General features: G+C 43.0%; 1 protein-coding gene across 2 annotated transcripts in view; it reads right to left on the bottom strand.

Moving 5' to 3' along the window:
• The window catches only part of DNMT1 (DNA methyltransferase 1), a 42,403-nt gene extending 17,943 nt beyond the window's left edge, over positions 1-24,460 (bottom strand). The window contains exons 1-17 of one of the 2 annotated variants that reach the window (XM_081135083.1): positions 24,199-24,460; positions 17,657-17,693; positions 16,845-16,952; positions 16,431-16,650; positions 15,252-15,327; positions 13,877-13,952; positions 10,682-10,716; positions 10,224-10,308; positions 8,763-8,794; positions 7,691-7,775; positions 5,989-6,023; positions 5,404-5,485; positions 3,829-3,863; positions 3,457-3,502; positions 3,281-3,361; positions 3,096-3,205; positions 87-205 (exon numbers count right to left, since the gene is read on the bottom strand). In XM_081135083.1, coding sequence (XP_080991209.1) covers positions 87-205; positions 3,096-3,205; positions 3,281-3,361; positions 3,457-3,502; positions 3,829-3,863; positions 5,404-5,485; positions 5,989-6,023; positions 7,691-7,775; positions 8,763-8,794; positions 10,224-10,308; positions 10,682-10,716; positions 13,877-13,952; positions 15,252-15,327; positions 16,431-16,650; positions 16,845-16,952; positions 17,657-17,693; positions 24,199-24,413 — 1,477 coding nt within the window. In that variant the 5' untranslated portion in view covers positions 24,414-24,460. Of the gene's footprint in view, positions 1-86; positions 206-3,095; positions 3,206-3,280; positions 3,362-3,456; positions 3,503-3,828; positions 3,864-5,403; positions 5,486-5,988; positions 6,024-7,690; positions 7,776-8,762; positions 8,795-10,223; positions 10,309-10,681; positions 10,717-13,876; positions 13,953-15,251; positions 15,328-16,430; positions 16,651-16,844; positions 16,953-17,656; positions 17,694-23,667; positions 24,063-24,198 lie in introns of those variants that run through there. The other variant, XM_081135084.1, reaches the window with a different exon arrangement.
• Between the last annotated feature and the right edge of the window lie 361 nt (positions 24,461-24,821).

Raw genomic sequence — 24,821 nt, forward strand, 5'->3', positions numbered from 1 at the left:
CAGGAGTTCCAGCTGAGATACTTTGTAGGCAAGTTGTTTGTTTTTAAAATATCTGTCCCAAACATAATCAGGGGCATTTCACTTACCTTCAAGAGATGGGTCATCATCATATATTGGTTTTGCTGAACCAGAAAAGAAGAGTTCAACATTCTTCTCAATGAGGCCAGTGTCGATTGGGCACAGGTGACCACGTTTACAGTACACACTAGATGGATGACAAAGAGTGTTAACCAGCTGACCAGTGAAGCCAAGTCACAGCACAGAGTCAAGTTCAGACAAAAGCTGACAGGACTATGTGCAATTCCTAGACTCTTATCTTTCTGGTTTCCAGATCACTAGATGAGTACAGTGTTTTCTCACCCGAACAGCTTCTACCTGATTCTGGTAGAAGTACAACTGCATCAAGTACCTGTGCATCAAGAGTACAAGTGTCTGCAAAGGCAACACTAAGAAATCAGTGAGACAGTGGGATGAGAAATCTGAAAGCAACTCACTGCACCCACCATTAGCATGTTGCTAACAGAAATATCAGCTCTTAAGCACATTCTACTCACAGCTGTGCAACCACCACCTCTACCTAGCTCCAAAACATTTTCATTGCACAAAATAAAACTTCATACCCATTAAGCAGTCAATCCCTGTTCCCTCCCCACCACCAATCACAGATCTGCTTTCTGTTTCTACGGATTTACCTCTTTGAAATATTTCTTATATGGTTAGTTTTGTTATGAGTTTCACCTCAATAAAAAATTTAATAAAATAAAGCATACTGTATAAAAGCATGAAGAGTGAGATATCAGGGATATGGGAAGGAAGGGCTTCTGCCTGCTTCTAGGGGGGGTAAAGCTCAGGTTTAAGGGCATCCACGGTCCCACCATCCAGAAACACTCCTTGACAGCTGGTAGGATGTTCTCATTAAGCAGGATGCCAAACTTAAGAACATGAATCAGGGGTTCTGCTTATGGACCTGCTCATGCTGGCCTCAAGGACTATGCTCCTGCATTGGAGATGCCATGCCATCCCTGAGTCTCCAGCTAGGCCAGACGGGATCTGTGCAGGTCTCCTGAGACCATTTCCTACCACACTCCCACAGCCTAGGGCCTTGGAAGTCATAGATCCTCATCCTGAATCTCACAAAACTTAAAATGGAAATGAACACCTTGAGCTGAGCTCCCCTATTACATGCCAGGTATGGGAGACAGACATGGGTCATAGCCCTGCTCGCAAAACTTGAAGTCCAGTGGGAAAAATGGACACATATCAAGGGAGGGCACATACTGCAAAACCCACAGAAGACGAGGATCCAGAGCCCAGTCCATTGGGCTGTCTCAGTAGAGGTGACATCAAGGAGAAGTTCCAAGTACCACAGGTTCATAGGATGAACCCTGCCTGGACTTGTTTCCACCCACCACATTCAGCTCAAGTACTAGAGGTAAATAGAGTCCCTTAACCAGGGTGGCCTGGCTCTGATGCTAAAAGGGACATTATTTCTGGGAAGTTTGTCCTTACTGCTACCTTTCTACCATATAAGAATGAGTCTATAGCACACCCTGTTTCGAGGACAAGCCAAGAGACTCCAGCCCTGACATTACTGACGACAGCAGCCCTGCCTCCAGCTCCTGGCCTTCTCCCAGCCTCTGGTCCGAGGAATGCTACAGAGAGGCAGCATAAGGGCATGAACACCAGCTACGTCAATACAGCATGTTTGGTTGTGCCAGGCCCTGGGGGTCGCTGGCAGATGAACAGCATCCCCAAACAGATCCGAATCCTGATTGTTTGGAGAGGAGGATACAACCAACCCACCACAGGGAGTATGAAAAGTGCTGCAGAAGAAACACACTGGGTCTTGTCCCAGGACAGGAACCCTCCAACCTGCTGTGGGGCAAGGGTGTCAGGAAGGGCTTTCCAGAACTGATGTCCACCTGAGGCTTACAAGTATTACTGAGGTGATCCACTTGTCCCTACAACATCTCTCCAGGGAGAAAAACAGCACGTGCCTTGGCCTGAAAGGAGATGTAGGCTGGTCCTAGAGCCAAGCTATTTACCACAAAGTTAAGCCTTTGTTTCTGAATAAAGCAACTGCACCTCCAGCAAGAGGGAAAGAACTAAATGAAAGGTGCTAAGGAGCATGGGGACTCTGTTCACTCAAGGGTTCATTTGAGTCTTGTCAAAGAGAGAATCCAGACACCATGGACTATCACTCGAAAAATTCTGGAGTCAGTGCCACAGCCTGCAAAGCCTTATGTGATCTAGCCTTCTCCCTAGCGACCTGCTCCTTGATTATATCCCCTATCACTCACCCCGCCCCCTGCCCTACCACAGCCCCACCAGCCCCACCCTCATCACTGAGTCTTCCACAGACAACACATGCCCGCCTGAGTCTTTGTACCTGCTATTCCCTCCTCCTAAGATATCTTTCCCTAGCTATCCCCTCAGCCTGTTCTCGTCACTGAGTCTTTGCTGAAGTCATTTCCCCACTATTCTTTATTAGTTTTATTTATTTATTTTATTTTTTAGAGAGAGGCAGAGGGAGAGGGAAAGAAACAATGACTAGAGAAACACTGATCAGTTGCCTCCCACATGCACCTGGAAAGGGGATCAAACCAGCAACCTTTTGGTACACGGGACGATGCTCCACCAACTGAGCCACACCAGCCAGGCAGGGCTCCCCACAATTCTAAATACAACTTCTTTCTCTTACCCACTCTGCTTTCCATGCTTTTTACATGTGTTGTAGTCATTACTACCTGACAGGTATAACTTTTGTTCTGCCTCCATGAAAGTAGGGACCTGAAGTGCTATATCCGTAACACCTAGTGCAGTTACCTAGTACAAAGTTGGCCCTTGTTTAAATGAATGACCTCCAGAATATGTACAAACTGAATACTTAACATGTAGTTTTAATAACCCCCTCCAAAAAAACCCAACCCCCAGCAAAGATCTACTATACTTCTACCGGGGCTTTGTGGCTTTTATCCATCAAGTATTAGCAGCGTAAGAAATGTTGCAGGTAAGGTGCTAGAGATATTAAGAACTTATGCACCTTTAGGGAAGTGCCCGAAGTGCCCTGTCACAATGAAGAAGCATATCAGTACCTGAAGCATGTCAGTTTGTGTTGCGGAAGAGCCTCATAACTCTCAAAGCCAGATTCATTGGCATCGAAGATGGACAGTCTTTCATTTGTCAACAACTGTGGCTCATCCACCTGAGAGACATTGGACCATTAAGCAGAAACACAAGAGACAGGAAATAAAAGGCAGAAGATAGGGCTGGAACTTACTGCATCGGTGAGATGATGTTCATACTTTAGTTCAGGGTCATCCAGGTACTGCCCGCACTGAAGGCACCTTTGAAGATGGGTCTGGAGGAACACAACACAAATGGTGCTCAGACAGCCAGCTCTAAGCAACCCCATTAGTGTTACACCACCAGTTTTGTCCCCAGATGCACGTTTACCTTGGAAGACACTACTGTTTTGGTTCGAGCCATTTTTCTCTCAGTCCTGAGAAAAAGACAAAAGATATGCTCTGAAATGACTGAAGAAACTCAGCATCCACTGTCAAAATCATACCTAAACCACCCGACATAGATGAGTACCAGGTGCTGCCTTAAGGCAAGGTGCTAGGTCACAAGTGTCTCTTTACCACATGGAGGGGACCTGCCTCACTGGGAAGAATTTGAGCGTCTTGGTCCTCTGCTCATGAACCCGATCAATCAGATTCAAAGCTAAGGCTGGTCTGGCAATCCACTAAAAACCCCTTTTTCTTTCTAGAATAATTATTTTAATATTATTGTCTGCTACGTATAAAGACAAAAATAAGTTCTTACGGTTCTTTGGATGTAATTTTGCGTCTCTTCTCCTCCTAAATGGAAAAAAAGAATTGGAGTGAAGGGTAAAGAAATATTTTACATCTTCATAATGCTTAAGAGTTAAGAATTTTATATATGTGGTTATCACAAAACCTAGTCAGAGGTAGGGAAGAAGGCAGTCAAAAAACTAGAGAGACCAGAGCCACCTCTAGTATGTAAAGTCCTATAATCAAAATTCTTATAACCAAAAACTTCCTTAAAAGACTTGAGACCAATTTAAAAAATAATAACCTTAGCTTTCCTATACAAACAGTACTTAAAGTAAATAACTGATGAGGGGTACTATGAACTGAATTGTGCCCTCCCCCCGCAATTCATAAGTTGAAGCCCTAACCCCAAGTTTGGAGATGGGGCTTTTAAGAAAGTGACTAAATGAGGCCATATGGGTGGGATACTAATCCAATAGGAATGGTGTCCTTATAAGGGGAAGAGACACCAGAGCTCACTCTCCCTTTGTGCTCATACAGGGAAAGGCCAATGAGGGCCCAGTGAGAAGGCGACTGTCAGCAAGCCAGGAAGAAAGGCTTCACCAGACACTAACCCTGTCAGCATTTTGATCTTAGACTTCCAGTCTCCAGAATTGAAAAAAATGTCTGTTGTTTATACCAACCCAATTGTGGTATTTTGTTATGACAGCGTGAGCAGACTAATATAAGGGGAAACTTATTTCTAGATTTTGGATAAATGAAGGAATGATGGTACTAGACTATCGCCACTTTGAAGCTCCTGGTGAAATAATGGAATTAAGCTATGACTGTTACAAACATTAAGTGAAAAACTGAGGGGGACTTTATAATGAATGGATCTGGTGGACAGCATCTGCGCACAGTAATCAATCTTAACACCACAAAAAGACAAATGTACCTTCTGGTATGATGCAACACCTAAGAAATCCTGTGGAAAACAGAAGACCTGCATCTGATCAAACATATGGACCTATCAGTCTGCAGAGCTAGAGGAAGATGCTAAATGCAACAGGAGTGCAAATGGCAAAATCCAGAATCCAGAAACTACAGATAAATAGGTCCCTTCCACATACTGGAAGTAAAAGGAGAGGGGTGAAACTCTGGTGAGACATTTAGGACAAATATCAACCAAATATACTATATCGACCTTGTTTGGGTCCTGATTCAAATAAACTGTAAAAACACAATGGAGGCAATCAGGGAAGTTTGAAAAAGGCTAGATCTCAATATTATTGTGTTATGATGATGGGATTGTGGTGATGTTTAAAAAGAGTCCTTTCCTTTTACAAGTAGTTCTTCTATAAATACTTTAGTAATATATCTGGGATTGGTTTATCAGCAGGGTAAAGGGAGGGTAAGGAGAATGAGTGGGGCTTGGCTAAAACACACTTTGTCACAAGTCAATAATTGTTGAAGGTTGATGAGAATGTGAGTTTCCTACCCTCTTCTGCCTATTTTTGGGTATGTCTGAATATTTCCATAACAAAGTAACTTTTTAAAAGTCACTTTAACATTCCAGCTAATGGGATGTATAAACTACGGTAAAATTAAAGAACCAAGGCCTTACCTTTTCATCCTCATCTCTTTCATCAGATGCTTGTGGTTTTATTCCTTCAGGCTCTTTCTCTTCAGGTCTCCGTTTGGCAGCTCTGTTGGGTAAACAAATATATGCCGAACATTAGCTCAGAAAAACTATGCGTATCGCCAGCTTGCATCAAAAACAATAAACTAATGCCTCCCTATCAAAAAGCAAAATATTCAGAATACATCTGGGAAACAGATTGTTCCCATCCAAGAGAGCCCATGTCATGGTGGCTCTAAAGGCATGTTGCTAAATCGTAATCCTGAAACAAGGCTTTCAGAAGCCCCATGTGAACCCTCAGATGTGGGAAGGCCTAATGAGAGGTGCTGGAAACTAAGGGACATACATGACTGTGCAGTGACAGGAGCACCACAGACGTGGCAGAAGGTAAGAGGTAAGACAGCCCGGTTTGGTTTCTTATCCAACCCTACCCCAACTAATCCAATCTTCCAATAGCATCAGCAACTCCCTATAAACCTCTAGTCACAGGTCTCTAGAAGTTATTTTAGCAATTAAAACTACACAAAGCACATCACCAAAGTGCAAAGTGCAAGCATTTTAACCACTTACAGATCTTTGTGTTGACTTCTGTGCCTCTTTTCATCCTGAGAGGGGGAAGCAGGGATGGAGAGATAAAGGAGGAAAAATTAGCCTTTGAGAAAGAGCTAGACCAAATCCGAAGTATCAGTTAGTGACTACAGCACTGTGGAACTAGACAACAGGAAAATCTGGGCATATATGGGGTAGAGATGAGGCTTCAAATTTTTAACTCAGCTCCCCACCCCTTACAAACAAGAGTTGATTAGGAGTTGGCAAACTGTTTCTGAAAAAAACCTGAAACAAACATTTTAGATTTGCAAACCACGTGGTCTGTCACAACTACTCAACTCTGCCTCTGTAGCACAAAAACAGACAATAAGTAAATGAAAGGCATGGCTGTGTTCCAATAAAGCTTTATTTACAAAAATAGACAGAGGGCCAGATTTAGCCTGTGGGCCATAGTTTGCCAACCTGTCTCAGAAAAATTCAGTGTAGAAGGAAACAGTAATTTTGCTTATGTTGGCCAAAATGCCTCTAGTTGCATCTGTCATCTGGCCAGGGATGAAGACAGGCACTGGGATAGTGGAGGTAGAAGATGCGGTGGCACATGACTTAGAATCTACTATAGAAAATTAAAAAATAGAAATTTCCAACTCTGTTACCAACTCCTTGTTCTATATGGATAATCTAGTATCTTCTGAGCGTGCAGACAAAAAAAAAACACCTTTTTGACAGTATAACTCATCTTTCTAAAGCAACAAATCTATTAATGGGTCTATTAAAATAGAAGTCAACAATATTAAAAAGGCAAAATGCTGGCTTGTGATCAATATCTCTTGCCAGTCTCTGAGGAGCATGGGTGGTCTGATGATACCACTAAGATCTCTTTAGATCTGAAGGGCAAGTGCTGACAGGGAGGTAGCCAATATCTGGATAGAAAAGGTGAAAGACAGTAAGATGTTAGAGCAAGCTGATGGGAAAACCAAGAGTCATGTGCCATAGGACAAAATTAGACATCTATGGCCAACCAGGTTCGAAGTGAGAATGCTCACAACCCAGTAGTATGTGACCTCAGGCTCCACTCTAGATTTCAACAGACAGGAGACCACAGAGACAACTCTGGGATTCTTCTAGTTCAGCCTGTCAGACAGGGACAAAACTGCTTAAAGAGCTTGAGATTCCTGTCTGTGATCCTCAGCAGATTTATCCCCTTCCCCCAGAATTCAGGTAGCAGGACAGCCCTATGGATAACCTTGCTATCCTGTAGTTTTATGCAGGCCCAGCCCTGTCTCAATGTATAATGTTTAAACCCTAAAACATGTTTACTTAGCTGAACTGGAGGTGAAGAGGCTGGTGGGATTCGGGGGAACTAGACTCAGACTGACTATTAAAGCAGCACAGGCATGGCTGACACACATGTCTGGGTAGACACATGTCAGGACTTCTCTGAGAGATCTTAAAAGCAGAGTAGCTGATTCCAAAGACATCTTAGTCAAGGCACACACAGGCCCTTTTCACCATTATGGATAAACACAACTGAACAACTGAATGCTCACTATGTATCAGGCACTGGCATACAGTGACAACCACCAGCCCCTACAAGAGGGATTAAGTAATTTGCCCAGAGTCACCCTACAGGTAGATGGGGCAGGACTCTGGGTTCATATCCTGCCCTATGTCATTTCTCCCAACCAAATGGGAACAAAGAATAGAGTTAAGACTCAGTCATTACTTTTTCGTCTCCTTCATCCATTTCAGTCTGAAATCTTGATCTTGTTTCTCTATCAGGCTCCTCCTTAGATTTCTGTTTAGGTGTTCTGTCACAAAACAAAAGGCACACAACCGTCACCTCAGGGAGCCTGACACCATTGCAAGCAGCCAATGAGGGCCTATACACAGTCTCCTCCTCAAGTTAGAGCATGGATCGCCTTTCCCATCTGAAAGGCAAGTCTTCACTGCAGGAAACCTGAAAGGCATTGATCACCTCAGAACTTATCTAGAAATGCCATCAACACTTTACTGGCATCTCATCAACATTTATATAGTTTTAAAAAAAGACAGACAAAAGGAATCCACTGATTTCTTGTGACCCGATGGGCATCCAGTGCATGTGTCTAGCCAGAGGCCAACCCTGCGTAGGTAAGCAAGAGTTGGTGCCATCTACATCACAAAGCCAACTGCATACATGAGATCTTCTCCTCTCCCTCTACCAGGGCTCTGCCACTTGGTTTGGGTGTTCTGCCCATCTCCACTCAGGCTCAGTCTCAACATTTGCTTCAGCCAATTGGATGTCAACAGAAGCTTGAAAAAGTGTTCCTTTTCACTTCTGTCCTCATGGTCTGCCACTGCCATGAGATTGTGCCCAGGCTGACCAAATCATGGGGCAGAAGCAGGTTAGCCCAGTCATCCCTGGCCAAGATCAGCCAACAGCCACTTAGCTGTAGACTCGTAAACTCAATAATTGCTTGTTTTAAGCCACTGAGCTTTGGGGCTATTTGTTACACAGCATTTTCATAGCTATGGGTAATAGACATAGTTGCTCACTCCGTGCCCTTTAACCACCACCGGACAACTACTTGCTGTATGATTACCACTGAGGAAGGGCCTAGAGTCAAGATCAGCTGAATCTCAGCTGACCTCAGCCTTCACTGTGGTGGTCTGATCTTCTACAAATAGCAGTCACCCACATACTACACGAAGTTAATGCACCTAATGGTCTGTCCAATCCATCATTTTTACCAGAACACTTATTTTAACAATAAGCTTCAAAACACAAAGTACAAAGAAGTGTTAACTATACTTACAGTTCTTTGGTTTGACTTCTGAGTCTCTTTTCCTAAGTGCAGGGGAAAAAAAGACTAGTTAGTTTCCCCCCATTTGGTCCTGATCTTTCTATTAAAATGTTCTATGAAAATAAAATATGTGAACTGATCCTATAGTCTAGCTGGTGGGAGTAAGAATTGTCTATCTTCAAGACAGTAAAATTTTTTTGGTGGGGTAAGTGGGCAGGAAATTAAAGAAACGGAGAACAGATCCTGCAATTGAGGTATTTACCCTCAAATCCCTGTCACCTGTCATGAGTGCTGACAATCTCATAGATAATAACTTTTATATCAAAACTAGAAATCTGTATAAAGGAATGAAGTAGGATGCCCCAATCCGGACAAAAGTTCTATCTCAAACATAGACCACACATCTTTTTGAGCCCAAGTTTAAAGAACTAAATACACCTCTCCAGAGAATTGCTCAAGTCTAATTCAGCCTCAGAAACCACTTTTTATAAAAAGAGACCACAAAGATCAGTGGTGTTAAGAGAAGCACACTATAAACCTTCCTACTGCAAGAAGAGATCCTAGGAGTCTCACCATCAGCGAGCAACTTCAGTCTTGCCCAAAGCTGCTTCTTTGGAGGGTGATTGAGCTAACCCACTAAAACTGCCTGTTCTAAAAGGAACTTGACATGTATCCCAACTATAACTGCTGTCTAATTTTAACTAGTATCAGGGTAGGGAATGTAATTAAAGACTAGCTTCAGTTATCATGTAGTTCAAGAATTAGCATACATCTTAGTCGATCCTCCATTAGAGCAAAGTAACAGACACCCGTCCTTTAATAGGCTCCCAATAAAGGTACTCACCACCCACCCAAGTTTGTAAGAAACTTCTAATCAATGTCTTAACATGAAAACCAAAACAGAACCCCACACTGCTCCATCACCTGTGACAACCCAACATCAGTCTTTGTCATATGGTAAAGTTTCCAGTGTTGGATCCCCATTCCCTCTCCCACCCTCTTCTCAAGGGGGTTCAGGTGGTACATCTGTGCTTCACAGAAATTTAAACTCTGATTTTACCAAGGAGCTGGAGATCTACTAGTCTGATCAGAAGTAAGAATGAAACTTTATATCTAATTGATGCTGTAGAATTTTAGTACCTCATGTTTAAAAATGAGATCGTCACAAAGACCTCATGGGTGAGAGAGGCAGGTGGGTGAGGGGACAGACTGAAGCTCTCTGATGGACTGATGAGATAGCAAAGGTCCAGCTACCTCAGGCCTTCCACTACTATCAGAGCAGTACAACCCACCTTCCACTTAGAGAATCACCAGAAAAATGAGTTTGAAAAACATTTTAGCCAAAGTTAAGGTCATTTTGATAATTAGTGAAAGTCATTCTGTTCCCACGCACTCCCCACCCCCTTCCTAGAACCAAATGGGGACTGTGAGATTAACATAGAAGTGAAAAACTTGGAGGTGACCATGCTTTACTTTTCCGTCTCTTTCTCCTTCCTCTTCCGTGTGTGTTCCTGGTTTTACTCTTTCCAGTTCTTCTGCAGGGATTGGTCTGGCAACTCTGTCAAGCAAAATAACACCCCTAGAGTGACTTTTGGACTCCTCCCCAGAAGCAGTTTTTATCAGGTCCTGTACTAACCCAAAAAGCAATCTTCATCTCAGGAGCCCTAAAAGGAACATGCTACTTTAACATTTAATATACAATGACCTTTAGATCTGGTTCTGATAACAACTGCCAATTGCCCTCAATTCACTCCCTGCAATGAGAATTCTACCTGAATCAAAAGGTTAATCAGACCCCAAACTCAGCATCCTTAAGCTATCTACAGTTACAATTAACTATATAGTTCTTTTTTAAAGGATTTCTGAAAAGTCATCACAGTAATCAAGATTACACACTGCACAGAACAAAAAGGTATAATAATTATTCTTACAGTTCTCTGGATGTAACTCGACGTCTCTTTTCCTCCTATGTGGAGAGAAGGGAAGAAAAATACAAGAATATTCACTTCAAAAAGATCAAAACCATAAGTCCAAGTACCAAATAAATGCATCTGATATGATTAAAAAGAGGGTGGGAAAGGAGGGTCTGGGTTTGGGGAAGATCTGGGCAACCATCAGTTCAGTACTGACATCCTACCCACAGAACAAAAAGACAGGTGCAGGAGTCAACCCAGCACATGAATGCATACTAGAGATTGTCCAGTGTGGCCACGTAAAAGATCAGAGATCTTCTACTTTGTGTCAGGAATTCTTTAATGTTAGAAAAAAACAAAATGGTAATTCGGGACTCACATCAGGAAGTGATGATGACAACCTAAATTAGACACCAGCTCCTTAGATGGATACCCTAGTATATTAGTTCCCTAAGTTGACAATATTTGCCATCTGCAGAAAAGCTGTATTTATATATTTAAAAGATAAAAATATGTGGTGATAAAACAGATTTGATTCTTGTTTGAGGTGGAGAATACAAAAATTCATACATGTATATATGTGACTATACATTCATATGAAACCTGGTAAAATCTGAATAAAGTCTATAGATTGTACTGATGTCAATTTCCTGGTTTAGCTATTGTATTATATGAGATGTTACCACTGGGGAAAAGTTGGGTAAATTACAAACAACTTCTCTGTACTATATGAAACACATTAAAAAAATCAGAATATATATGTACATACATATATAAAATTCTACCTCCAGATTGCCCTTAGACTCAGGCTGTAACATCAACTCTTCCCTGGGTCTCCAGCCTGTGGCCCTGTCTTGCATAATTCAGACCTGCCAGCCTCATAATCATGTGAACCAATTAATTAAAAATTAATCTCATATATACATGTATACACAGACACCCTATTGGTTGGTTCTCTGGAGAATCTAGAATTAAAATTAATCTCATATATGCATATATACATAGATATCCATCCTATTGGTTGTTTCTCTGGAGAATCGGAATGTAGTATAATATATCTGAATTAGTATAACATGTCAGTATAGATTTTATACTGACATATTATACTAACATATGTAATATATACTAGGGCTCAGGTTACACACACACACACACACACACACACACACACACACACACACTAGTGTAGTATAACTTGAGCCCTGGCTGGTGTGCGCAGTGGTTAGAGTGTGAGCCTGCGCAAAGAAGGGTAGCAGGTTCGATTCCTGGTCAGGGGCAAATACCTGGGTTGCAGGTTCGCTCCCCACCCCCCAACCCCATCGGGGTGAGCTTGGGAGGCAGCCAGTCGATGTGTCTCTCTCACATTGATGTTTCCCTCTCTCCCTAAAAATCAATGGAAAAAAATATCCTCGGGTGAGGATTAAAAAAACCCTGAAACAATATAGAAGAAACAGAATAATGCTTGCGCAAACTGGAGGTTCAAGGGGAAGGGGTAGGAGGGAGATCTATGTAGTGCCCATCCTTTAGTTCTGTTTGAAAGTTTTACCAGATGCATGTAACACCTGTTTTTAAAACATAATAAATTATTAAGACTTTAAATTGACTAAAGATTCTTTATATTACTACTTATTTGACCAATGCCATCTGATAACACTGGTTTGGTACCCTAAGTCTTACTCTAACATATTGGAATAAACACGGTTTTTTTTGTGTGTTTTTTAATTTTAATTTTTTATTTTTTTAAATATAGCTATTGATTTCAGAGAGAGGAAAAGAGAGGGAGAGAGAGAGACATCGATGATGAGAGTCATGGACCCGCTGCCTAGCCCGCAACCCGGGCATGTGCCCTGACCAGGAATCAAACCCTGATCGCCTGGATCCTAGGTCGACACTCAACCACTGAGCCACGCCCGGCCGGGCAACACTGTTTTTACAAGTGTTCATCCATGAAGCCCCCAAGACCCTGCACACTCTGCCAGTGAACTGGCTTCTCATGTGCTTCTTTAGAAGTCAAACAAACAGGGTATGCAAGCCCTCTAAAAGGTTAGAGTATAAGAAACTCTAAAACTGCTGCATTTGCAAAAACAGTTACTAACATTACAAGAGCCAACTTGCTTTCACCTACAAAAATTCTTCCTAGGAGGCAAGAGACTGGGCCACATGATTACGCAAGCTATTTCCCTCTGTGACTCTGTTCCCACTTGAGTGAGTAGTCTGACTAAGCCTACAGGTATCTGAATAAAGACCATGAATAGTGACATAATTTCCAAGAATAAAGTGACATAAGAATTAGTGTCAAGCCTACCTCAATAATACTGGTAGCCCAGTGATCCCCAGGTGACCCCTTAGTCCAGTGCTTCTCACCCAGGGCAATTTTTCCCCCAGAGACATCTGGCAACATTTGAAGATGATTTTGTTGTCACAACTGGGAGGGGAAAGGGGCAATGCTACTGGCATCTAGTGGGTAGAGGTCCAGGATGCTGCTAAACACTCTATAGTGCACAGGACTACCCCACAGTGAAGGATTACATAGCCCCAAAAATCAGTAATGCCATGTTGAACAACCTTGCCTTAGAACAAACCATGGAGACTCATCTTTACTAAGTAGCAGTTAGACATTTACTACCCACACATAAGCCTACATATATTTCCCTTCAACTTCCATAGCTAATCATGTGGCAAAATTGAAATGAAAATCGATAGTGTGTCACCATCTGGTATTACATAGGTTTGGCCTTCCTTAAGTCACATGGGACAGTACCAAAGACTGATATTTTCTACATGGAAGGTCTTCAGCAAGCCACAAGTTTTCTAACCTAAAAAGTCTAAGCACTACTACACTACATATAACCACTGTAAAATTCTGCTTTTACAGAGAAATTAAGGTGTGGAAAGGGACTTATCTGACATCATAAGCAAATGCTTTGAACATGTCATATCTGCTGGTTTGAGGGTTATAACTCTTGTCAGATAGAGGTAGAAGGAAGACAGAGGAACAAAAAGACTGGCGTTATGGGGCTACCTTGGGAGTGGCAGGGCCTGCTGAGCCCTCAGGTCTAACCATGATAGACTTTGTACTGCCCTGGGTCAAGGGATACATTCTAACACCTTCTCAGTCACTAAGTATGTTTAGATAGACCAAATATAGTCACAATTATCAGCAAATGTACCCAAAAAAGGCAGAATAAAGAAACTTTAAAGAGCCAGCCCTACCAGGTCTTTGTCTTCATCGACAGAATCATCCAATTGGGCTCTTTCAGAGTCTTCCTCAGGTTTCCGTTTGGCAGGGCTATCAAACACAGTAAAGCCAACTGTTAGCTCAGCCAAACCCTAGACCTTCAGCAGGTGTGGAATGACTTACATGTCTCCCACCCTCTTTAGGGCAAATTCAGAGCCTGGATGGCCTCTTTCCTACAAGGAGAAGCCCTCATTGTCAGGGTGTTGAAAGAGGTTTCAAGTTTAATATTTTTTGAGTGATAGGTTTAGAATACCTCTATTTTGTAAACCCTAAGAAATTGTGAATCTAGACATTGGTCATTGGCTCTTGGTATCAGAGAAGAGACATTATATGCCTCTGATGAAGTCTATAGAGCCATCTATGAAGATGTCTCAAAAAACAAAGCTGGAATTTCATCAAGCCTCTAGACCTAACTACCAGATTATATGAAATGGAGATAAGGGAACACAATAACCACCATAAGGATACAGTCAGCCATATCTAGAAACTCTATTGGGCAAATGACCCAATTTTTTCAAATAAACGGCAAGAAAATAAGGAGTCTATAACTTGAAAGGCTTAAAGAACAAATCAACCAAACACACTTTTGTTGGCTATACACGGGGAAATGTGAACACTGGCTATGTATATGACAGTAAGGAATTGTTATACTTTATAAGGCATGAAAATAGTATGTTATGTTTTGCCTTTTTAACTAAATGTTAGCAATTATAGTAAAATATGAATTAAAAATTTGTCAGAGAAAGACCTTGTTTCCTAGAAATCTACTGAAATATTTATGAATAAGATAACATGTCTGAGATTTATTTCAAAGTAACCCAGTTGGGGGGACATGGAGGTATATGGAGTTGTAATCCACCTGGAGTAATCCAGTTGAAGTATATAGGGGTATAAATGAAATGATGACCAGGAGCTGTTAACTGGCGACACAAGGTCTTGGGTTATTTGGGGGTTCATTTTACTATCCTCACTAATTTTTTGAGGTTTCCTATAGTAAGAGTAAAAATAGATGAGGTATTCAGAAATGCTGTTCACACAGGGATGTAAAATACAGCATAGGGAACATAGTCAATAATATTGTAATAACTATGTACAGTGCCAAGTGCATACTGAAAATATCAGGGAGAACTGAAAATATAAGAGGGAACACTTTATGACTGTCTAATCACTATGCTGTATACCTGAAACTAAAACAAAATGTTGAATGTAAAAAAATGCTCTTCACAAATGTCTAATGAACAAAACTGCATGATGAAAACCTACGGAATGTTGAAAGTCTAATTCTATACATGTTTTACCAAAAGCAGTTGGCCACTAGAAAAGGCAGCTGTCAATTCATCATATACTGACCCCCTTGTGAAATGAGAGGTGATGGTGGTCTGTCTGGTAGACTGCCTTGTAATCCTGGGGCTAGGTGAGGTTTCAGCTGTTTAAAGAAAAAGAATAAAAGCCCCTATGAATAAAAAAAGTTTAAGCAAAGGTGCAGTTCTTCAGCATCACCAAGTTAATACAGAGGATTAAGTGTCTTACCCCTCTTATTCTAGTCAACAATCTGATAAAGTTGGCAATTAGCACCTACCTGCCAGTTTGTCCAGCCATTTTATATAAGCTCTTATTTGAGGGGCTGACCCCTGAACCAGGCAAGGAAACGGAACCGTCAAAAAATGAACTGGCACCCAGCCGGGCGTGGCTCAGTGGTTGAGCATCAACCTAGGATCCAGGAGATTGCCATTCAACTCCTGGTCAGAGCACATGCCCGGGTTGTGGGCTCGATGCCCAATTGGGGGCATGCAGGAGGCAGCCAATCAATGACGACTCTCTCATCATTGATGTTTCTATCTCTCTTTCCTTCTCCCTTCTTTCTGAAATCAATATATATTTTAAAAAAAAAAATTGGCCCAGCCGGGTGTGGCTCAGCGGTTGAGCACGGACCTAGGATCCAGGAGATCGGGGTTCGATTCCCGGTCAGGGCACATGCCCGGGGTTGCGGGCTAGGCAGCCAATCAATGACTCTCTCATCATTGATGTTTCTCTCTCTCTCTCTCTCTCCCCCTCCTTTCCTCTCTCTGAATCAATAAAGATATGTTTTTAAAAAAAAAAAAAAAAAATTGACCAACCCTACTTTAAAAAAAAAGTGAAGTGGCTGAGAGCGGACCTGAGCTCAAGTCCATGCTCTTTTGTTTGTGAGGATTCCAGAAGAGTTACTTTGACTACAAACTGGGAAGGAGCCTAAAAGTAAATGTTTAGCTTAAATAGGCATATTAACAGAGGTAATAAGTATCAGTAGTTCCTGTTATCTTATACCTCATAAACTTAGCCATGTTTTGGGATCTAATGCTCAAGACTTGGTCAAAGACAAAATTTAGTATATACCTAAGCTAGTTAGGAAGTACATTTACTAGTTAGGGGTATACACAAGAAATAAATCAGAAAGTACTGCCCAGGAGGACCTATGGCTCCAAGTCTGACTGACCCCTTCTTTATGTGGTAACAGTCTCCATCAAGGTCGAACGAGTTAAGGGCTCTTACACTTTGTCTCTCCATCAGACTTGCTTCTCCTGGGCGTGCAAGGTTTGGACATGGATTTGGGCGACTTGTTTTCCTCTGCCATTCCCACTCTGCGGTCCTCACCACTTGAATGGCTCCCGTTTTCTAGATATCCATTCACTTCCCGACTGAAAGCATGAGCTCCGTTCTCCAAGGACAAATCTTTATTTAAAAGGGATTTGACTTTAGCCAGGTAGCCCTCCTACAGCAGGAAAGGATAATTTAAGTAGCAGTGAATGTAAACAAGTGGCAGTAAGAAAATAAGGAAACACATGCATTTCCTTTATAACTATCAGGTAACAAGTAGAAATGGGGATTAGTCCACCTCCCTGCTCAGACAAGCTACATAAGAGAAGACGTTTTTCAAGATGTCGGAATGCTGAAAAATCTGCTTACCTCTGATAACTCTTCTTTATGTAATTTCGTTTCCAAATCACATAACTGATTCTTTATTTCTGTTTGCAGAAATTCATGCAAGAGATTCAATTTCTCCTTCAGACACTCCTAAGGGAAGGATACAGATTTAGAAGTCCTGAAACTCCCAAGCTACTAACCAATGGACAGTATAATACACAAATAATTATGCTGCCTGGTCACATAACAATGACTGAATGGCAAGCAATGCTGACTGCCAAAAAATTTAAGTATCCACCAAGACACTTTCATGATGTTTCTATTAAGATCATATCATACCATCTCCAGAGTGGTGAAAAATGGAAAGCTCAGAGGCGAGACAGGGTCATATATGATGTATTAGAACAAAACTGTGCTTTTGAGAACAGTGTGACCATGACAAGTTATAGTTCAGGACTGATGGTTTGGAACCTAGATTGGGAAACTTGTCAACGAGTTACCAAAAGTCAACCAATATTAGCAGTATATTAACACAACACATTAAACAAGAAGAATACTTCCAAGTTATCTCAAAACTTTATAGAAGAAAGCAGATTCCACTTAAACTTTTTTCAGGGGAGAGCATGAACACAGTCCCCCACTTCTACATATTATGCAGTTGAGTTTCCCAAATTTGGGGAAATTGCAGGCGCCAGCACATCTGGAGTACAATGGATAAGCCTTGCCCTGGGAAAACCACCTTCCTGATCATGGTATCTCCTCTGCCAGGTAAGTATCCACTTAAACTTTTTACAAGCTACAGAGTTATCTGTCAGTCATATTTGGTAATAAAAATTTTTTAAGGTGGAGATTACCTTTTCTGTTAAGCTATCTCTTTCCAAATCCTTGAGCCTGAGGAAAGAAAAGGGAAAAAGAAAAACACTTGTTAAGCAACTTTATTTACCTACAAGAATTAATGCCACAGTTTTAAAGGACTTTGGAAGTAAATTTAACCTACACAAGTGTTAGGGAAAAAAATACATTTCCCCCACCCCATGTCTAGAATGCCTACTGTAATGCCTACACATTAAGAAGTCATTTGTGATTGAAATGAGGTCTCTTTTTGGGGTGTAGTTTTTCCGATGATGGTGAGAGATAATACAAAAGTTCTATAACAATACGGGGGTGGGGAAAAGTAAGGAAAAAGTGTATAGTTGTAATACAAATAAACAATTAAAAGTAATATAAGAATAAACTGTTTCATGTACTCACAACTGTAAACCTCCTTTTGCCCACCTGTATATATAATTTTAAGGGAAAGGAAGCAGGTCAGAGTTGTGGTGCTTCTGTAAATTAAGTGAACTATAAGTGGTCTTTCTCCAGTTGGATCTGAGAAGTCAATAAGAAGGTACATCACAGTGTGGTCGGTGTCAGAATGAGAGGACCAGGGCCACAAGATGCTGTGGGGAACAAGCAACTAACATTCCTAAAGGCTGGGATGGGAGGATGGCAGCATTCTAATGAGGAATGCATGAAATAGGGGAATAAAGGCAGCAGGGGTGCCCACACATAAGGGAGATGCATGAAGTTAGAAGACTTGGTGGGCACCTGTCCCAAAAGCTCATCCTTTGGAATGTTTGTACCTAATCATTCAGAAGTACAGAACTGTCATGAGTCTGGCTGGAAAATCATGGTCTGATTTAATTACTGAAGATTAATATCTTGCCTCTTTGGAGGGGGAAAAAATAAAGGAACAAGAATAGATACCAAGAAAGGAAGGTGAGTGGAGAGGCTGTTCCTAGCCTGAGTGCCAACAGGTCTAACCAGCTGGGCAAGTGACAGTCGGAGTGGGAACACACTGGGCAGGGACTAGGCCTCCACTATTTCTGGATCTTCCTACCCAGCACCCACACAGAATATGTACTTAGTTATCACTAATCCAAAGGACAAGAACAGAGCTTTTCCTGAGGGGAAGTGTTAGCACCAAAGCCAGGAATGCGAGCAACAGGCTTTGTTGGACCAGTATCATACAGAGGCTGCTCCAAGTGCATGTGGACCCTGCTTCTAGTTTTGATCGCCACTCACATCTGTGGGTACCTACTGTATGCCAGGCCCTGTTCCAAGCAACGAGCTGGGTGATTGGACATGGGCATTGCCAAGTAGAGACCTTCTGATTTGGCTGGTCAGGAAAGGTCTTTCTGGAGCAAAGGCTCAGCAGATGGTAGTACAGATGACCCTTAAACAACATGTGTTTGAACTGCGCAGGTCCACTTATACGTGGATTTTTTTCAATATACTGTAAACATATTTCCCCTTCCTCATGATTTTAATAACATGTCCTCTTCTCTAGCTTCCTTTACTGTAGGAATACAGTAATACATATAACATACAACACACGTGTTAACTGATTGTTCACATTATCCATAAGGTTTCTGGTTAACAGTAGGCTTTATTTTTTTTAATATATCTTTATTAATTTCAGAGAGAGGAAGGGAGAGAGAGAGATGGAAACATCAATAATGAGAGTCATCATTCATTGGCTGCCTCCTGCACGTCTCTACTGGGGATCAAGCCCTCAACCCAGGCATGTGCCCTGACCGGAATCAAACCATGATCTCCTGGATCCTAGGTCAATGGTCAACCGCTAAGCCACCTTCGGCTGGGCAACAGTAGGCTGTTAGTAGTTAAGTTTGGAGGAGTCAAAAGTTAAACTCAAGCTCTGGCCAGTGTTGTTCAGTGGTTAGAGCATCAGCCCACGCACCAAAGGGTCATGGGTTCAATTCCCCCAGTTAAGGGCATGTACCTACCTAGGGTGCGTGGGGGAGGCAACCAATCAATGTGTCTCTCACATCACTCTCCCCCCCCTTCCACTCTCAAAAAAAATATTTTCTTTTAAATGGAAAGGATATCTTCAGGAAAAGAAAAGTGAACTTTCAACTCTGCGGGGGGGGGGGGGGGTGTCAGTGCCCCTAATCCCCATGTTGTTCAAGGGCCAACTGTATATATCACTTCCAGTAGCTGAGAAAAACCTTCAGCTTAGAGCCAGCAAGAGAAGAGGAGCCTCATTCTTACCACAAGGAACTGAATTCTACCTTAAAGAGTAGGAAACAGATTCTCCCCTAAAGCCTCTAGAAAGGAATGCAGCCTACTGACACTGATTTTAATCTATGAGACCCATACCAGATTTCTGACCTACAGAACTGTAAGATAATTTGTTTTATTTAAGCCACTAAAATTGTGGTAATTTGTTATGGTAGCAACTGAAAATGAGTACAGTATTGGGGGGAATGGAGTGGGTGGAGGTGAAAGAGGGTATAGGGGGGATAAATGGTGATGAGGGAAAAGAGAAAAATGAATACAGTATCAGAAATTCAGAACTTTTTGGTTGGGGAAAAGGAAAGTAAGCAGGCTATGAGTTTTAGAAGTGATATTTCTGTGAACAGCTATCTAGATGGCTATTCAGCAGCTAGAAATTAGAACTGGTTCTCCAGAGGGCATCAGAACTGGAGGTATATCTCCAGTGGACACCCCAATTGCTGAAAGTAGAAGTCCCATGACCGGAAGAGATAAGGGTCCAAGAATAAAAGAAAGGGGGTGGGGAAGGGGGGAAATCAGGGAGGAAAAAGACTCCCTGGTAGTAGACAGCAACACAAAAACCAAGGATACAAAGAATGAAGTAATATACTGAGTTGAAAGAATGCCACCTCAACCCTAAAGAAAAGAATACCTAAACAAGAGTAGGAGTGGACAGCTGGCACAAAAGCTAAGGTGGCAATAGAAAGAGCAAGTCCAGACCATTCTATGAGAAGCAAGGCAAAGACAAAGTTTGGAATAAGCAGGCATATATCTCATCTCTATACCATATACAATGCTACTACCTGTCTCAGTACAAGATCCACATGTTAGTACTTTATTATTTTTTAAATGTTTTTATTGATTTCAGGGAGAGGAAGGGAGAGAGAAACATCAATGATAAGAGAATCACTGATCAGCTGCCTCCTGCACACCCCCACCGGGGACTGAGCCCACAAACCAGGCATGTGTCCTGACCTGCAATCGAACATCGATCTCCTGGATCATAGATCGATGCTCAACCACCGAGCTATGGCAGCCAGGCTGCATGTTAGTTAAATTTGCTGCCCTAATGGAAGTGAAATATATAGCTCACCACGTGATAAGCACTGAAGGTTTCTGGGCAGGTGCTGTTCTACCACCTATCAGCTCAGTCTTCATAATGCCCTGGTAGAACAGGCACCTCCACCCCATTTTACAGATAAAGCACCAAGAGGTTAGCCACACAGCTGGCAAGTGGCAGGTGGGATTTGAACCCCAGTGGTCTACACCTCTAGAATCCTACTGCAGGGGAGAGCTAGAAAAGCTAAGTCAGTAGCTATTCAATACCCACTCAGCAGGAGCCATGAAACTGGTTAAGAACTTCAAGACCTGGCTTAATCTAATCACAGAATGACTAGCAGATAAGAAAGCTGTCATAATTACAAAAGCTAATCAGAGTTGTTCGAAGGTTGCTAGAATTATGTGTAAACCCAGGCTTCATTAAAGGGAAAGTCTGGCAAGCAAGCATTTGAGACTTTATTGTACACCAAGCTGCAGATCCAATGGATAAGGAAAACATGCTCAACAACAAGTCAACTCCAGGGTTGGAAGGCAGCACGCAAGGTGCACTAACAGAATTCAACACCCTTCTCCAATGTGGGGGAAGGAGGCTGTCTTTCTGAGCAGTCTTAAGAATGAAGGGAGAGAGCCCCGTTGGGGAAGGGGTAGGTGGAGCCCAGCCTCACATCGGTCACTCTGTATGGTCTCAGGCCCTGAGAACCTAAAAGAAGGGCTGAGTCTTGATGACTCAGAATGTAGACAGGAATTCTGAACTTCAGGCCAAGTGTACCAGACAGTGGGGGGCAGGGAGGAGAGGGGCAGGAAAACCACTGGATCCAACTTATGTTGTAAGAGGATCAGTTTCCACTTACAGAAAATGGACCTGCGTGGCAACAAGAAGACAAGTGAGGCAAGTGGAAGACTATCATTTTTCTGTACAAATGATGGCAGCTTGGACTAAGAAAAATCAAGTGGAAAAATGTTTTTTAGAACATTTTTTTCTGAAAGGCATGCTTTTTTAGAAGACTTAGGGTAAATAATATTTCAATAAAGAAGTTAAAGACCAAACATTGAAAACACTTTGTATTATCATTACATATTTAATGGAACTATATGTGTATTTTATTTTATTTTAAATCCTTACCCAAGGATATTTTTCCATTGCTTTTCAAAGAGTGGGAGAGAGAAAGCAGTACGTGCCTTTGTCCAGAATTGAACCCGGGACCCTTTAGCCTGCAGGCTGACGCTCTAACCACTGAGCCAAACTGGCTAGGGCTTATATGTGCATTTTAAAAAGCTGCCATACAAACACAGGTTAGCAGAAGTGACAGAAATTCGTAAATAAGGACCTAAAATTTGCTTCCAGAGTGTCTAATGGACTTAGGTTCCTGTTCTATAATAGAGTGTCTCTAATTTTCATAAGTCAAGAAGAGTAATAACTGCATTTACAAATCTGAGTTTAAGGGAGTGTTGAATTACATGTTTGTGTATTTTGCACACTAAAATTCAAAATAAGAAGAGCTGTTGAGAAGATCTTATAAGCTGACAATTTCAATGTCTACCACATGGTCTAAAGCAGAAATCTCAAACTCCATACCTACAGTAGGCAATTCTAGTTCAAAGTAATATGGAACCTAGGGTAAATGGCAGATTGTAACACTCACCTAACATTCAGATTCAGCCGAACAAAAGTGGTCTGGCCCAATAAAACCCCTGAGCCAGTGAGATCAGCCAATACAATGCTAACACAGGGGCCTTTATGTGTAAGGCATATTCTCACTCCAATACCATTTTATAATGTATATTAATAACCTTAGTCTACAGATGTAGCTTGGTTATGACATATGCCCAAGGTCATAAACAAACCAGTGGAGATAAAGAGTTCTCACAATCAGAATAAAGGCTGGGCCCCACTGTCTCTGTATTGGGTCTAACATGAAGCCAGAGACTTTCATAATTCCATTTCCATTTTAAGTCATGTTATATCTTGGAGGGAATAGAGATGAAGATTCTTCAAAAACGCACCCCCTCTAACTATGCTTAAATAGTGGTGGAACTTTATTACCCTCACCCAAGGATATGCTTTTTTAATTGATTTTTAGAGAGAGGAAGAGAGAAACATTGTTGGGTTACCTCCTGTATGTGCCCTGACCAGGGATCGAACCCGCAACCTAGTTATGTGCCCTGACAGGGAATTGAGCCCACAACCTTTTGGTGTACAGGATGACCGCTCTAACCAACTGAGCAACCTGGCCAGGGCAAAGTGGGTGAACTTTAAACACCTGGTAAGGAGACCCAAATACCCACAACTCACACACTCTCCACCCCCAAAGGCCCAAATCAGAATTGGCCAGGCACAACCATAGGGAAATAGGTAAATGCCAAAGTGTGTTCACTTCTGATTAGAAGTGTTCTGGCCTGGTCCAGGGTATTGTGACTAGTGTTCCAAGTGAGGTGTGCAAGTTTTCAGGAGTGAAATTGGTGCCCTTCACTAACAAAAAGCGGGAGCCCAGTCTTGCCACCTATAGAAGTGTGCACAGAATTTCTATAGCTGTCCCTGACGTTAGCCATCGCACCTCACTCCCTTTCCCCACCCCTCCAGACACATGCTGGAAACTGCAGCCAGTTCTCCCCAGCAAGACTTCCTTGATGCCCAAGGCTCACGGGTGCCAATTTACTAGAAAAGCCCATTCAGTCTTCATGCTGCCTGAGACCTGGCCCTCGTCGCATGGCAAGTTTCTTCCAGAATACGACTTCCCCAGCAGTCGCAAACCTGAGCTGGCCGCGCCCGGGCCCCAACCGGCGACGTCTGTCTCTGGTGGTCGCCATCAGGATGTTGTTGCGGGAACGTCAAGAGGGTCCCCTGAAACACCCCCAACACCAGGCCAGCCAGGCCCCTCGACCCCCCGCAGCATGCACCGGAAGTGGAGGCCAAAGTGCCCGGCCGAGTGGTGTCCTGAGGCCGTGGGCTGCCCACTTCCTGTGCGACCCAGCCGGAGGCAGGAGTAGGGCCTGTGGCTGTTCTGGGAAAAGGATCCCTGAAGCGAGCTTGCTCTACTCCGAGACCAGAGGAGACCAAGTTTCTAGTCACGAGGGAACTGAGGGGCCTTGGCCCATTTTGGCGCCAAACTGCCCCGGACGCGCGCGACCGGAAGTCCCACCCAGCCCGCGCCAACCGCCTCACCACCCCACGCATGCGCGTCCGGCTGTCAGCAGCAGCCAAGGGCTACCCAGAGGGGAAGCAACCCCTGCACCCCCAGCGCCATGCCACCCCACGGAGCTCGCGGTCCCCTGCAGCACCTACCGCCTGCGGACATCGTCCGGCAGTGAGATGGCCCGGGAGGCCAGCGTGGGCACCCGGGCCGGGGCAGTGCGGGCAGGCATCTCGGAAGCTGCAGCTGAGGTGTCGGCAGCACGGGCAGCTCTGGCTTTTCGCGCGGAAACCAACAGGGAGGGGCTGTGAGCAGAGGTGGCGCGTACCACCCCAGCCCGGGCATGGGGGAAGGCGGGACGTACCATGCTGAGAGAGACCCTACCAGTTGCAGGCAGATGGAGTGGAGCCTGCTGTGTGCAGGGGATGCGCATGCGCGGGGCGGGTGTGCACCCCCGCGAGGAGCAGTGGGCTTGTCCAAGATCCACCGTTTGCTTTAAGCTTTTTGCCTGAGGCAGTCATTCATTCATTCTTTCCAGTGTACTGGAGATAAAAAAGGGAGGATCCCAAAGGGATCCAAGCCTGCAGGCCTTCAGTTCAAGGTCTTAGTTCTAATCCCATTTCCACCTATTTGCTGCTATAAGGACCTTGAGCAGGTCATTTGGATCCAGCCTTAGTTTCCTATCTATAAAAAGGGACTAGCACTGGCTAGTGTTCTCTGTAGTTAGAGAGTCGGCCCGTGCCCCAAAGAGTCGCGGGTTCGATTCCAGATCAAG

The sequence above is a fragment of the Miniopterus schreibersii genome, assembly GCF_964146895.1.
Source record: "Miniopterus schreibersii genome assembly, chromosome: 4".
NCBI lineage: Eukaryota > Metazoa > Chordata > Mammalia > Chiroptera > Miniopteridae > Miniopterus > Miniopterus schreibersii.